Source organism: Humulus lupulus, chromosome 8 (genome assembly GCF_963169125.1).
Source record: "Humulus lupulus chromosome 8, drHumLupu1.1, whole genome shotgun sequence".
In the NCBI taxonomy this organism is placed as follows: Eukaryota; Viridiplantae; Streptophyta; class Magnoliopsida; order Rosales; family Cannabaceae; genus Humulus; species Humulus lupulus.
Window position 1 is genome coordinate 23,213,157 of NC_084800.1, and position 14,765 is coordinate 23,227,921.

At 33.5% G+C, this 14,765-nt stretch overlaps 3 protein-coding genes and 1 pseudogene across 5 annotated transcripts; 2 read left to right on the forward strand and 2 right to left on the reverse strand.

The window, feature by feature from the left end:
- Positions 1-889: 889 nt before the first annotated feature.
- On the forward strand, positions 890-3,689 carry LOC133796352 (uncharacterized). 2 transcript variants are annotated; one of them, XM_062233828.1, is made up of 9 exons: positions 894-1,160; positions 1,653-1,841; positions 2,203-2,282; positions 2,457-2,516; positions 2,611-2,844; positions 2,917-2,979; positions 3,176-3,244; positions 3,348-3,393; positions 3,477-3,689. In XM_062233828.1, exons 1-9 carry the CDS (start codon positions 1,151-1,153, stop codon positions 3,545-3,547), a joined length of 822 nt encoding a protein of 273 aa, XP_062089812.1. In that variant the 5' UTR covers positions 894-1,150; the 3' UTR covers positions 3,548-3,689. The 2 variants fall into 2 exon arrangements, with proteins under 2 accessions (XP_062089813.1, XP_062089812.1); XM_062233829.1 differs by lacking the exon at positions 2,611-2,844 and having other exon boundaries at positions 890-1,160.
- Positions 3,690-4,004: 315 nt separating this feature from the next.
- Positions 4,005-6,889, forward strand: LOC133795145 (probable disease resistance protein At5g63020; annotated as a pseudogene).
- Positions 6,890-7,653: 764 nt separating this feature from the next.
- LOC133796351 (uncharacterized) lies at positions 7,654-9,869 on the reverse strand. The gene is made up of 3 exons (XM_062233826.1): positions 9,639-9,869; positions 8,636-9,517; positions 7,654-8,134 (listed from the first exon to the last, which is right to left on the reverse strand). The coding sequence occupies exons 2-3, from the start codon at positions 9,341-9,343 to the stop codon at positions 7,853-7,855; spliced, it is 990 nt and encodes a 329-aa protein (XP_062089810.1). The 5' UTR covers positions 9,344-9,517; positions 9,639-9,869; the 3' UTR covers positions 7,654-7,852.
- Positions 9,870-10,399: 530 nt separating this feature from the next.
- Positions 10,400-11,936, reverse strand: LOC133796353 (uncharacterized). 2 transcript variants are annotated; one of them, XM_062233830.1, is made up of 3 exons: positions 11,813-11,936; positions 11,181-11,415; positions 10,400-10,844 (listed from the first exon to the last, which is right to left on the reverse strand). In XM_062233830.1, the coding sequence occupies exons 1-3, from the start codon at positions 11,902-11,904 to the stop codon at positions 10,569-10,571; spliced, it is 603 nt and encodes a 200-aa protein (XP_062089814.1). In that variant the 5' UTR covers positions 11,905-11,936; the 3' UTR covers positions 10,400-10,568. The 2 variants fall into 2 exon arrangements, with proteins under 2 accessions (XP_062089814.1, XP_062089815.1); XM_062233831.1 differs by having other exon boundaries at positions 11,181-11,420; positions 11,813-11,935.
- Between the last annotated feature and the right edge of the window lie 2,829 nt (positions 11,937-14,765).

The window sequence follows — 14,765 nt, forward strand, 5'->3', positions numbered from 1 at the left end:
TCTATTTTAAAATTTATCTATTTTCTTCATTTTTATCTCTAGATGTAGAGAAATGATATACTTACTTTAAGTGTTTTTTTCATTATTTTATTCCTTTCTTTCTCTAATTAATTATTTTTTATATTATTTATCTTTCTCTTTCTCTTCTATTTTTTATTTTAATTAATAAAAAAAAATTAAAGATATAATATTTAATTAAGGTAAAGAAAAATATAAATAAATTGTATGGTGTGTAGTAAAAATCTGATATAAAAAAAAAAAAAAATTAGTGATATATTTTGAAATATAGAATAGAGTAACTGCCAAGAACTCTAACTATAAAATGCCTGAAAATACTCTAACTATAAAGAGCAAATTCTTTTTCTTATGCAACATAACATTCTTCATGTGTCAAAATTCGTCCATCTTATTATAATATATACATTTATGTAAAAACATAACAAAATTTTATTAAAGATGATTCTTTGGTATAAATTTTTGGCTTATTGAAAGAGTTGGTATACAAAATTACTGACAAATTTGCAAAAATGTCTAAAAATTGAGACTTGAAGTGCTAATAATCTTTGTTTTTTCTTAAAAAGAAAGTTTGTATCTTTACACTTTTATTTAATTAGGGAAGCCAAAAACTTTAAACACAAATGGAATGACATTCATATTTTCTTTTATTAAAAATAAAATAAAATTTAACATTCCCATTATGTATTAAGTAGTTGCAAATAATAGAAAATCAGGTAAAAACTATATATAGAAACAGAGTATTTTTCTTTTTCTTTTTTTTTTTAAAAAAAAAGGCAAAAACAGAGTGTATAATTATAAAAAAATTACAGATATTATATATATGGGCCCGGAACTATCCAAATTCCCAGATTCTAGTTACAGTTGTACCCTTAGTAGTGGCACATTCATTTGTCATATAGGAGGGGAAGCTAAGGTAAGGGGAAGGGAAAGGCTGGGTGAACTGAACCCTTTGGACTTCTCTGACTTCTGTTCTGTTTCACTCACAAATAATAGTTTTTATGTGTAAAGCATCACCAACTATTCATTCACTGTCGATTATTAATACACTTTACCTGGGGTTTTACTTCCTTTTCTTCTTCATCTCTGGTCTGGTTCAAAGACTGTTTGGGATCCTCAAGCCTCAAGGATTTCGATGGCTGCCTGTGAGTCTCTCTGTCCTGAAATGAACTCCCTTCCTCTTTTCTTCAATTTGTATTTGATCGTTTTAGCATATGGGGATTATTGGATGTTTTACATGATTACTCTTTCTCTGTTATTGTTGGATGAGTTGGCACTTGGTTTTTCTGGGTGTCTTTGCAACCTAGAAATTGTTAGTCTTTTCATGCATTGGTTTCATTACATGTTTGTGTGTGTATATATAACACCAGAATTTTGCTTGCAATTGTTTATCCTCAGCTATCGTTTAATTTTGTACTTGTTGCTTGTTTTATTCCATCTAACTGTTGCAAGTAGTGCAATTTATGTTTTTTTGAAAAATATTTCCAGTTTTTTATTTTTTTTAAAATGTTTTATTTTTTCTGAATTATTTTGCACAAATTACAAATATATGCATCTCCAAGAACTAATCTTTGTTAAAGAAAGCTTATTTCGTCATAAATGTCTGAAAATGCTGTGAAAATATGATGCTTTTGCAGGTAATTTAGGTTCCTTATATGTTAACATATCAACCTTGGACTGTGCTTTAAGAAAGAGTGGGATTTTAAGATTAAATGGCTTAAGAACTTGGAGTGGGAAAAAATCACTAGATTCTGCAGGTTTGAGAATATCAAGAGTGCCAAGAAAAGTTTTAAACGTGAGCACTGGTCCATCACTGGAGACCCTGCGTAAGTTCTTTGTAGTATTTGGTTTTCTTTCTAAAAAATTAATTAATCTGAAATTGAGTTCTTTGTATTATTCATTGAAATATGTCTCATCTCATGCATGTGCCCTTTATTGGAAGATTGCTTTTTCTGGACAAGAAATTCAAGTTCATTTTTTGACAACTTTCACCAAAAAATTGGAAATGTGCCACTTATGATGAAGTTATTATACAATTTCTAGTGTCAATCAGAGTTAAGTAAGATTTTATCTTTGTTGGGAATATGGAAGAACTTTCTTGTGCATATTATACTGGTAGATTATCACATTGAGCTCATGACTCTATAGCTAATATCTGCTCATTTTGGTTGATGATGTCTGCAATAGCCGTTTTAAGTCCAGAAAATGAGTCTGAAGAGCCTGAGATTTCTGGTTTAAGAAGCCACGTCGTTCCAAACTCTGACGAGGTAACTTTATTGACAATCATCATGTGTTTATGTTTTGCACCTAATTTAATTCCTACATAAATCCAAACTTCTACTGTATGTGAAAGCATTGTTTTCTTTCTTATTCTTTTCTTTGGAGACACATATACTGTTTACACAAGTGAAAAACATTCTAACTACTGGTTTTATCTCTAGGTAGAATATCTGCTCACAAGAATATGTGACACGACTTCAGTTGCAGAGTTTGAACTAAAGGTATGTAGCAATGGGTTCTGATTCTATTGTAGCTTGCTTTACTTTAGTGAATTTTTCCATGTTGTAATACTTAGCAATCTCAACGAATAAGCAGCTCAGTGGATTCTATTTACATGTGACGAGGGACTTGGCTGAAAATCCCAGCAGTCCATCCTCAGAAATTTATGCTCCTACCAGCGAATATAGAGTTGCTGAAGTTCCTGAGTTAAATGAGTCTACTTCTGCACCATCTTTGGCTTTAACTAAGCCAGAAACTTATTCACAGAATATTCAGACATTTGTAAATAGAGCCCCAGATGAGGGCTTGGTGATAATTCAGTCTCCGAGAGTAACCACCCTATGCTTCATTTTCTTTTGGTTGTTTTGTAAATTCTGTGTCCTAAACGAATAAATGCTGCAGGTGGGGTTTTTCAGGAGATCTCGAACTATAAAAGGGAAGCGTGCCCCGCCGCCATGTAAAGAGGTACTCCCCCGTTCCTGTGAACTTTGTTTATCTCAATTAATATTTTCAAATCCATGATTTTTCATCATTGGCTTTCTGATCTCAAGGTCTGGTCACACTTGGACAACTTTTAAGGCAGTAAATGACTCTTGCTTAAGTCTGCTTAAGGCAGTAATGCTTACTATAAATGTATAACTTTTCCATAATGACTTAACAGAAGCAAACAGTGAAGGAGGGTCAAGTGATTTGCTACATAGAACAGCTTGGCGGGGAGCTACCGATTGAGGTTCGAATGTTATTAAAGCTCTTGTCATTTTCAAAATACACTTTTCTTCATAAATCTATTACACATCTTTATCTATATTCCTTTAATTTTTTTCCCCTTCCAGTCTGATGTTTCTGGAGAGGTAATCAAGATACTACGACAGGATGGCGGTAAGTATAGTAAATTTTCACTGTGCTTCTGTTCTTGTTTTCCTCAAATGCTCTCTAAATTTGGGTTGTTTTGTTATTATCAGATCCTGTTGGATATAATGATGCCCTCATTGCGATTCTCCCTTCATTTCCTGGGATAAAGAAGCTTCAGTAGATTGGTTTTCTTATATTTTCACACACATATATATATATAGATTTTTGGTTTTTTGAAGAAATAAGAAAGTAGGATTTTCTTGTAATAATAGTGTTGTTAAACGCTTGTGTGGTAATTCAAAATTATAGTTTTGCTTTACTCATTCTTAGATATTCCTTTGTTTATAGGAAGTACATAGTTGAATTTTGAATGTTTACAAGAGAGCCTCCACTTTCTACTAAATAAATCACCTTTGGTAGCCGTGTAGCAGTTTATATATTAACATAAATATTTAATATTGGTCCCAGACATAAAAAATTTGAAGCTGTTTTTTCCACGATAAACCAAGTCTGAACAGGAGTGCTTAATGAAAAATTATTTATTTACGAAAAATCATTTGGAGTGGATGAAGACTGTTTTGATGTTGCTTATTTCTAAGTATTTTGGTCCATTAATTAGCATCATCTTGGGGGGCGATATGGTCAATTGTGTTTCAATCTCTTTTCAGTGTGACCATGCCTTGAACTCAATGGTTTCCTCTATGTGGAGATGCATGGCTAGACGAGCCAGGTACGTATAAAAGCTTGAAGAAGACCTTGAACTTTTGAGAACAGCTTTGGAAGAGCTAACGGATGCAAAAAATGACATGAAGAAGAGGATCGAGGTTGCTGAGTTACAACAGTTGAAGCGACTGGACAAGGTCGAAAGATGGATTTCAAGAGTGGAAGCCACGGAAGCTTAAGTAAATGAGTTGATGATTCAAGAGATAATTAAGAAACCATGTCTTTGGAATGGCAAGTCTAAGTTAGGGAAAAGGGGTCTGAAAAGCTAGCAGAGGTGACAGATTTGCTGAGCAAAGGGGTGTTTGATGCGGTGGCTTTTGAAAGTGCAGCTTCAGCAGATGAGGTGCCTGTTGATCCAACTATCGGTTTGGAACCACTCTTCAATAAGGTGTGCCAAAACCTTTGTGATGAAAATATAGGAATAATAGGTTTATATGGAATGGGAGGGGTGGGAAAAACAACCCTTTTGAAGCATATTAACAACTGTTTCTTCAAAACTCTTGAACACTTTGTTGTTATCTGGGTAGCGGTGTCTAGAGATTTTCAAAGTTGAGAAAATACAGGATGACATTGGGGAAAGACTAGGATTTTCTATTGATGGTGATACCTGGGAGAAGAAAACCCATCATCAAAAAGCTGTAGAAATTTTTTGAGTCTTGAACAAGAAGAAATTCCTACTGTTAATGGATGATCTGTGGGAGAGGGTTGATTTAACTCAAGTTGGGATTTCTCTACCTAAATTACAGAATGGATCTAAGCTAGTGTTCAGTACTCGTTCCAAGGATGTATGCAGTCGCATGCATTGTCAAAAGAAAATTGAAGTGGAGTGCTTGGCTTGGAAATTGTTTCAAGAGAAGGTCGGAGAAGAAGCTCTTCGTATTCACCCAGATATCCCTGGTTTGGCTGAAACAGTTGCAAAAGAGTGGTGGTTTGCCACTCGCACTAATTACCATTGGTCGTGCCATGGCTTGTAAAACGACGCCTGAAGAATGGAAATATGCCATACGCATGTTGAAGACTTCAGCATCGGATTTTTCGAGCATGGGAGACGAGGTTCAGTTATGACAGTCTATCCAGTGATATGGTTAGATCTTGTTTCTTATATTGTGCATTATTTCCGGAAGATGCTTCCATAGATATAAATGACTTAATTATTGGATTGGTGAAGGACTTTTGGATGAATGTGGTGACACATATGGAGCTCAAGACCAAGGATATAGTATCATTGGCACTCTTCTTTGTGCATGCCTATTGGAGAAGAGTGAAGACACAGCTTTAAAGATGCATGATGTGATCCGTGATATGGCTTTTTGGATAGCTGGTGAATGTAGCGAGGCAGGACATGGTTTTTTGGTGCAAACAGGTCTTCAACTAACAGAACAACCGCCTGTTGAAAAATGGAATGGTCTCAAAAGAATATCTTTGAACAATAACTTCATTGAGAGTTTATCAGCAACTCCAACATGCCCCAATCTCTACCTTGTTCCTTAGCAACAATAGCTTGTTTAGATTCAATGGCAGCTTCTTTGAGTTTATGCCTAGACTAAAAGTTCTGGATCTGTCACAAAACAGAAGTCTAACCTCTTTGTCACCAGAAATTTCAAGATTGATTTCTTTGCAATATCTAAATCTGTCACAAACAGGAATACAAGACACACCAGCAGAGTTAAGGAGCCTGGTATTGCTGAAGTACTTCAACTTATTTGAGGCAACAAAACTCGATTTAATCCCCAAGCGGTTAATATCGAGTTTTTCAATGCTGCAAGTTTTAAACATGTTCAATTGTGGAAATTCTGAAGCAGTTGTGGAAGACAGTGTTCAGTGCGGCGGTAATGAATCTTTGATAGAGGAATTGCAGACTTTGAAGCACTTGAACTCCTTAAGACTAAATTAAAAGTGCTTCTGCTCTCAAATTGTTTTTGGCCTCCCAAAAGTTACAGAAATGCACTCGAGGTATACTTCTCCATCATCTACGTGTTTTGCGTGTTCTTGATGTGTCTTCTTTCACAACTGTGCGGCGTCTAGATGAACTTTCCATTAATGTATGTGAACACCTGGAGGAGTTAGTGATGGATTGGGCTTGGAACAGAAGAGAGTCTCAAGCATCTGATCATATTCAATGCTCAGTGATCATAGGTGAAAGTTTCCTAAGCCTTCTGCACTTCAGGATTCAACATTGCCATAGATTGAGGGATCTAAGTTGGCTTATTTTTGCACCAAACCTTAACACTCTTTACATACATGCATGTGTTGCACTTGAAGAAATTATATGTCTAAGAAAACTCGATTCTTAGGAGGCGGTACAGCACGTGGAACCATTTTCAAAACTCAAAAACATAGTCTTACTCGGCCTACCAAGCTTAAAGAGTATCTATTTGAAACCTCTGACATTTCGATATCTGGAGGAAGTTAAAGTGTTTGGATGTAAAGAAGCTCCCAATCAAATAGGAATGGAAAATGGTCATCTATGGGAAAGAGTCCTGGTGGCATAAGTTAGAATGGGAAGATGAAGCGACTCAAAATGGTTTTCGTCATTGTTTTCAGGCCAAGTAAAAGATACTCTGACATAGGTATGGAAGTATTTGATTGCTTCCAGCAAGTTAGTTTCTGTTATTCTTTCTGGAAAAGTACTCGATCTTCATGCCTAGTAAAAGATATGAACTGCTAATTTAGGTAAACACAAGTTGGGAAATGACTAATGAGAAGATGTGTCATAAAAGAGCTTCTTGTTTATTTTGTAGCCATGTAAATCTATTACAGATCATTATATAAATACATATATTCTTCAGTTATTAATTTATATACTGTGTTTCTATTTTTGCTTTACTCGAACGTTCCCTCATTTTCTCGGATAAGTGACTCTCATACGTATAACATAGACATGATGATGCTAATGATGTGATGTGATGTGATGACGATGAGTGTAGTCAGACTTAAAACGACTCTTCTAAATGTCATCAAGTGTAATTATAAATGACCCATCACTGCAAGAAAAGCCTACAAGTTCTACAACATACGAAAAAAATTCGGTAATTATCCTAGCTTCTTTGCCAGAAAGAACATCAACCGGTCTTAAAAAGGAATATTTTTGTACAGCCCTTTAAAGTTTAAACTTGTCCATGACAAAAAGCTCTAATAAATTAATGCTTTTATATACAGCTTGAATACAAAGAGAAACTTGGCAAGAGAAGGAGTATAAGTTGTATAAAAGGGTGAGCAGAGAGAAGTTGCAGTGGTAGTATATTTTTTCCAATGTGATACATGGATTTAATGAAAAGAAAATGAGGCTTTAGACATTTGAAACCAACTTCAACAAGATTCTGACGCTATAACACCATCATAAGTTCATTTTTAATATGATAATTATGCATTCCGTGTTTCGCTGCTAACATTGCCAGACAGTGGTGGTCAGGTGTTATGACAAATGCCGGAATGAATAGTTGTTGCTACTAAATGAGAGAATAAGAATAATCAAAACGCAATAAATATTGGTACTAATGGACCCGGGAATACAGAAAAGGAATATAAGAGAAGTACCCACTTAATGATTTCTGTGCTTAAATGTAAAAAAAGACCAATGACTGCTATACTCAATATGATATTTAAGAGATCAATCACAATTTACACAGGTCCTATTGAAGAATCGGGGGGAGAGTTTTTTCAATTTATTCAATCCCCCAACTTCATAATAACACACCCAAACAAAGTTTTACATAACATGTTTCTGTATGAATTCCAAGTCAATATGCATAGTAAACTGTCTTTATTTACTTATCTCAGCAGATTGAGCCCACTTGACAGTTGACCAGGCCAAGGCGTCCAAAGGGTCAACACATCTCTTGAGAAGAGGATCATCCAGAGGCAAAAGATCTCGCATATCATCTGAGGCAAGGATAACAGAATTCACAGCCCTCACCAAAAGAACTTGGAGTGCAATTCGTAATAGATTTCGTGCTCCTTCTAAATCTTTTCTACTTATAGCCTCCATAGCAGGAACAACAGCATGTTCCATGGTCGATTTATCTGGCAGCACAACCTCAAAGCCCTGCAAGTGTGGTCTTTAGAATCATATTTAAAAATGTAGAGAGCCTCGAGCAACTTAGGGGGGTGTTTGGTACGGGCGTTAGGTTTGGTGGGAATGGGAATGTCAAACCTAACCCATGTTTAGTAAATTTATTGTTAATGGCTTGAAAGTTTATGTTTACAAGTGAGTCTTTCTTTTTAGCCTAATTTGATGGTAATCTAGACACCTTCAAACACTTGAGTTGCATATTCACTTATTCTAAACCTCCTTACCTCTACTCCCACCAAACCCAACCTTCTACCAAACACCCCCTTAGAGATGAGGATGAAGCACCATTAAAATAAAGTTGCAGAAGAGAGAAAAATAAAATGAAAAGGCATCTAAGCAAGTACATCAGAAATCTTTCAAACCAATGAGAAACACAACAAGATAGCATAAAAATGGCTATATGAAGCGCTAATTAGCCATGTTATGTTACCAAGGTGTAAAGCAACAACAGACATACTATATATGATAGCTTACCTCATTCTGCAGTTTCTCTTGATAAAATCCTGCTGTTAAAGTTGCATTGGTCCCAAGCACTCCAATTCTCACACGACTACCTGCTTCAAGTGGCTTCAACTTGGCTTCCTTGAGCTGCCTAGCAATGCATTCTCCCATATGGAGGAAGGGAACATTACATCCCTTGGAAAGTTCTTCATGCCAAGAATGTGATATATGACAAGGCATGACAATGCAACGAGCTCCTGTATTTTCCAGGAAGACCCTTTTGATTCTCAGATTCTCCACAATTCGGGTAGGATCCACTTGTATGTGTTCGATTTTACGACCACTTATGGAAGGCAAAGAACTCCTTTCAAGTAACAGAAGATCCTTACTCAACATGGGGTCAGAGCAGAGCACGAAAGGAATGCTATCTTCATCTTTTGAACCCCACTTAACTAGTTTTCTCAAGAACTTCAGAGTAGAATCAACAGATACCCCTCCAATTATACCAACGGTATTTTCCAAACTAAGTAAAGAATCACTAGAATAATTACTTGTTGAAGCTGTATTGGAACCAAATTTTCCATCTTCATCTGTATTTAAAAGAAATGGAGATGGAGGCATTGCTAGAACACGATTTGACCTTGACTTATACAAGAAGGTCCTTTGTGTGTTTACATAGCCCAATTTGTGTGATGGGTAACTCAAAGTATGGCAAGTCATCATCAAGCAGCCATCAAACATCTCCTCACTTATCTGAATCTTCGAATCTCACAAACCAAAAAAGAATAAAAAAAGTACCTTAGCAATCTTTACCAGATCCGGCTATTGATACTTGTAGATTTTCACCTCAACGATCGTTGAAGAAACACAGATCCTCAAGCGTCCTCCTCAGAAGGCTTCACTCCCTTATTTCTGCTGTCCATAAGAAAACCCAGCTGCCCAAATCAGTTAAAGTTCAATATTCTCGATTCACAAGCACAGAAAGCCACGGCTTCACTTAGTTTCAAAAATATGCCCAACCTCCAAAAATGCTTACTTTAACAGCAGTGTCAGAGTTTCAGCTCAAATAAACAATTTTGTCTTCTCAGTATGCAAATCTGTTCAACCTTCACGTTTCTAAGTTCGAGACTTTGAAACCCAAAAAACACACATTTTTTATTTCCTTTGCGAAGAAGTATTCTACAGAAGAAACGTGATCCAAATCACAAGATGGGTTTAAACTTCAAAGGAAAAGAAGGCAGACAAGTAAGAATGCAGTATTGTTACACGCACCAACGACCAACAATTTAGTATATGGTCTTATTTATGGCATAGAAAAATAACAAAGAGGCAAAAGTCAAGGCGTGCAAGTGGGAGGAATCTGTGTGCTTTTCTACACTAGCGAAAGGTTACATTTCCACTTGTTAAGTGTTCTAAACTAACCGACAATAGAATCGCTAAAGAGGGCAACGGATTGCCATAACACTCACAGTCACTGGATCTCCTCATCTCTCAGCATGGCAAATCTATATAAACAAGTTGTTAAAACTTACAACTTACTTTTTTCGTTGCTTGCTCTATTATGTACTTCGTACTACTCTTGCCCTTCCCGTGCGTATTTTTTGTAAAAAAAATAATATAGCTATATTTACATAGAATCCCACCGTATACACAAGTTTAAACCACGCCAAAAAAACGTTGTTTGTTGTCTGTAGCAACTTATGGCCCACATGTGATTAGCCATTTTAATATGGACTTGTGTTTAAGGCCCCACATACCCTCATGCTTCGCCTCAAAGTAGGCTCACACACATCCACATCCACAAATGCTTCTTTGGAGAGTAGCAAAATTAATACAAAACATAAGAACATTGTCTCGAATATATTTCTTTAGTCAGAGTCACACAGAGATCAATTATGAACATTTTTGAAACATCAATCGAAACTAAAACTAGTCTAATTCCTCGTACAAGTTTTGCTGCCTCAAATTATACAAGTTTGGCTTTCATAACAGGCCGGCTTTTACTACTACGAAAGATCCTCCTTACATCCTTTCTTATTGACAAAAAGGCAAAAACCAGAGCAAAGGACATTGCAGGATGAATATATACAGCTTTCCCGGAATATATGTTGGTTGATTTTCTCAGAATCATTTCTCTAGCCAGACCCCATATAATCAGAAGTGTCCCAAAGAAGCTCATTCTCCCCGGTTTTATGAGACACACAAATGCTCCAGCCACTGACAAATAGCTTCCTGCAATAACCTGATAATGGTAGAGCCAAAGTAGGCATTAGCATTTTTCAACTTAGGCCATGTTTATAACATTACTTACACTAGTAGCACTAGTATTAGTACATCTTAAAGAGCATTAAATAATTCCTACTCTTGTAGTCTTGCATTCTCATGCAGCATAGTTAGTTATTCTACAATTTCATATCAAAAACTCTATTTCAAATTAGTACTCCAAAAGACCCTTCAACGTTTCCTCTTATACTTATACGGTATAAGTTATACCATAAATGAAATGGATGACAAAAGATTATTCACACACGCAAATCAAACATGGGCTATTGGGAAATGCTTCTTGAAACATACTGACCTCAAGTCGCTGTAGATCATCAAAGGTTAATGGGGCCGAGTTAAAAGAGGCAAAAGAAAACGACTTCTGAAAGTTGTGATAAGTTGGGATAGCATTGTGGTTAAAGAAAGCATGTGCAATAGCCCCAGGGTAGAGCATAGCCTTCACTGCAACTGAAGGGAACAATTCGGTAGCAATTAAGTGCGCGGCTGTCACCTCTAATGGCGCTCTGCATATTCCAGTTCTACAAGGGACCCTTTTCTCCAAGGAGACAAATGCATTAATAACAAGTGTAAATAAGTGAATATAATAAATACTCGCGACAAAATTTTAGTTTAGTACCCAGATTCAATTTGGTAGAGACAATTACTAAATTATCTTCTCGGAGAAGAATAATTTGATTAAATAATGGATAATGAACATTGCTAATGATTGAAAAGAAAAGCACAAAAATAATAAATAAAAAACTAAATGCAAGATATAAATATATTACATTACAAATCCTAGAAGCCAATCATTAATAGAAAGGAAAGAGAGAGATCTGCATTTGTTTTGTTTGTTTTTTCGTCTCAAACTTGATTTGATTCAGAGTTTCAGCATTATTTAAACAGTAACATTAAGAAAAAGAGAGAAGAAAGGGAAGTTAGTAGTACCTGAAGAGTGGAATTTGGAGAATAATGAGAAGAAAATAGAAGGAAGAAGAAATGGTAGAAATGGTGGTTGCCCATTTCGTTGAAGAACCCATATTAGGGAAAAGGCAGAGCTCAAAGCGGCAAAGTAATTATTACGAACCCTACTTATTACTGCCTCTTCTTACCAAAGAGATAAACATTTATTTTCCCTTTTCCTTTTCTTTTCGAGGTTAATTAGTTTTACAACCATTGAAGTTTCAACATTATCCTAATCCTATTTTTATTTAAATAATTTTTTTTGACAAAAAATAATTTTTTTTACAACCGTGAATATTAATATTACAAATTTCGTATGTTAATCATTTTTTGAGGAAAAAAATGTAAATGTAAAATGATATTATATCTTAATAAATTTCAAAACTATTTTTTTATATATATAATAAATTCTTTATTTAGTTTTTTATTAAAGATAGCTTTAACCAATTTATAATATCCGTGAAGCAAGAAATTTAGGCCACAAATTTAAGAATTTATAACATATTTACTATGTGGATAGATATTATTTAGGTAGTAATAATTTTTTTTCATATATTTGTTTAAATCAATAGTAAATTTGGTGGGGTTTATATATAAAATAAATAAATAATGAAAACGGAGTTTGGTAGAGTTTAGAATAATTTGATTAACTAAAATGTTGGAGGAGAATATTACACTCTGGAAACTTTATTTGGTTGTGTATGAGAATATTTAATTAGATGCCTAATAATTGAATTACATTACTTGATTAAACATAGGAATTTTATATATTATTTTGAAAAATTAATTTAAAATTAGTTATATGTGAAATCTATAGTATTATAATTGATGAGAATCTTTAGAATGCACATTTTGAAAGGATTTTAGATTATCCTCTTATAAAGTAATCTCAATACTATCATAACAATTTTTCAGGGCAAAAAATAAGAAAAAAATTATACCAAAAATGAGGATATTTAAGATTAACACTCCCATAAAAAGATTACACCATAACAAACGAAAAATTGATCCACTCCAATTCATATAGTTGCATATTATATTGATTGATTTCGTACATTTTTTTTAATATTTTCTTACAAATTTTTTTTCAAAACCCATAGTATATTATAAAGGTTTGTTGATTTATATGATTTCATAAAATTAATTTATATATATTATTAAATTAGATTAGTTACTTTCAACATTTCAATCCCTTATAAATTATGTGTAATGATTTTTGCTCTAAAAATTAATGTATAAGCTACAAGCTAAAACTTTTTGGGGGCATGTTTAGAATAACCTGGAACTTATAACTAATTTTAAGAATATTTAAATTAATAAAAAAATCATAAAATTCTCCAATTTTGTCAAAAGTACTGATGTATATAATAAAATATTGGACAATTCTCTAGTAATCCCCTAAGGCCAACTCCAATGGTAAGGGTGGCTTAATTTATCACATCAAAATTCAACCAATCAAATAAAAGAAAAAATAAAAAATAAAAAATTTGAAGGCAACGTTGCCAAACTTCAACTTCTCCACATCAGTTTTTTTTTTCCTTCTTTGACCAATTCTGACAAGCACTAGCCAAGGCAACGTGCGTTGGTGATGCTCTAAAAAAGGACTGTCGGTGTACTTTTTATATTTTCAGTAGATTGATAGTTATAATTCCAATGTTTCTTTTGTGTATATTGTAGTAGTTATAGTATATATTTCACTAAAATTTAATAAATTCTAAATAACTTAATATATCAAAAATAGTGTTCAAAATATTTATATGCATATGTACCTGTTTGTTTATAATCACATGTAACGATAATTTTAGTATGATTAATTATACATAATTTTTAAAAAATTAAAATGTATTTATAAGATAGTTAAAATGTACACCGTCATATAAAAAATTAAAATTATAATTATTCAGCTATCGAAAACACACACAAAAAATACATCAATGCTCCCTTTTTTTAAAGTACTTGAGAATTACCCTTAAATGTTTATAAATCTTTCAATTATTGTTCAATTAATAGAAAAAATAAAAAGTTCACATTAAATCGTATCCCTTTGTATTCTAAGAAAAAGTCATAATAAAGTAGTGATGAGTTTTTGAAGAGGACACACTTGTCCTTATAAAAGTCTAAATTAATAATATATATGTAATAAGCGTAAACCAAATTATCAAAATAATATTTGAAAAAACATATTTAAAACGTTACAACGTAAAACTAAGGGAGTCTTTTTATACAAAATAATGCATTATAGGAGTTTTTCTGACATTATAGCAGTATTTTTATATATTTTTCTTGAAGCGAAGAAAAATTACTATTATCTCGATGAAATTTTGTCAATAAATAAAAATAAAATTCAATAGAGGTAATTACTGAAAATAACATATAATATTACACATGTATCTTTGCTGATACGTTATTTTTGTCTAAGAGGACCACAGATCACAAAACAAGTTGACAAATGATGATGACGTTGTAATAAATTTGATATAATGCTACTAAGCGGTGGTGATACTATTCCAGATAAATATCATTCGCTATCAAAAAAGTTGCACTTCCTTGTATTTTTGACCAGTGAATAACTGACCTTAATTTTTTTTTTACATGGCAGTTGTTTAATATTTTGGACATACTTTAAATTTTTTTTAAAATTTAATACGAAGAATGTACCATGCAACCTTACCTTGTAGAATTTTCCCATATCATGACAAACCCAATTTTCTTTTTTGAGAAAAAAATTTCATTCACAAACAACCAAAATACACATCAAATTGATAGAATCAACCTGACACAAAAGTAATATAACAAGTGTGAAATGAACCGGATCCAATGCAATCAATTTTTTTATTTATTTTTTATTTCTATACTGTCTGCACTAAAATGTAAAATCTAGTTTAAACCAGTCATGCATGGCCCCACGCATAGCTTCAGAGTTCAATTCAGTTATAAT

Coding starts and splice junctions, on each gene's coding strand:
- LOC133796352 (XM_062233828.1), top strand. Junction 2,517..2,610: donor TTGCAGAGTTTGAACTAAAG/GTATGTAGCAAT, acceptor ACGAATAAGCAG/CTCAGTGGATTCTATTTACA. Junction 3,245..3,347: donor GCGGGGAGCTACCGATTGAG/GTTCGAATGTTA, acceptor TTCCCCTTCCAG/TCTGATGTTTCTGGAGAGGT.
- LOC133796351 (XM_062233826.1), bottom strand. CDS start 9,343: ATGTTTGATGGCTGCTTGATGATGACTTGCCATACTTTGAGTTACCCA. Junction 8,135..8,635: donor AAGAGAAACTGCAGAATGAG/GTAAGCTATCAT, acceptor CCACACTTGCAG/GGCTTTGAGGTTGTGCTGCC.
- LOC133796353 (XM_062233830.1), bottom strand. CDS start 11,904: ATGGGTTCTTCAACGAAATGGGCAACCACCATTTCTACCATTTCTTCT. Junction 11,416..11,812: donor CTCCAAATTCCACTCTTCAG/GTACTACTAACT, acceptor CTTGGAGAAAAG/GGTCCCTTGTAGAACTGGAA. Junction 10,845..11,180: donor ATGATCTACAGCGACTTGAG/GTCAGTATGTTT, acceptor TACCATTATCAG/GTTATTGCAGGAAGCTATTT.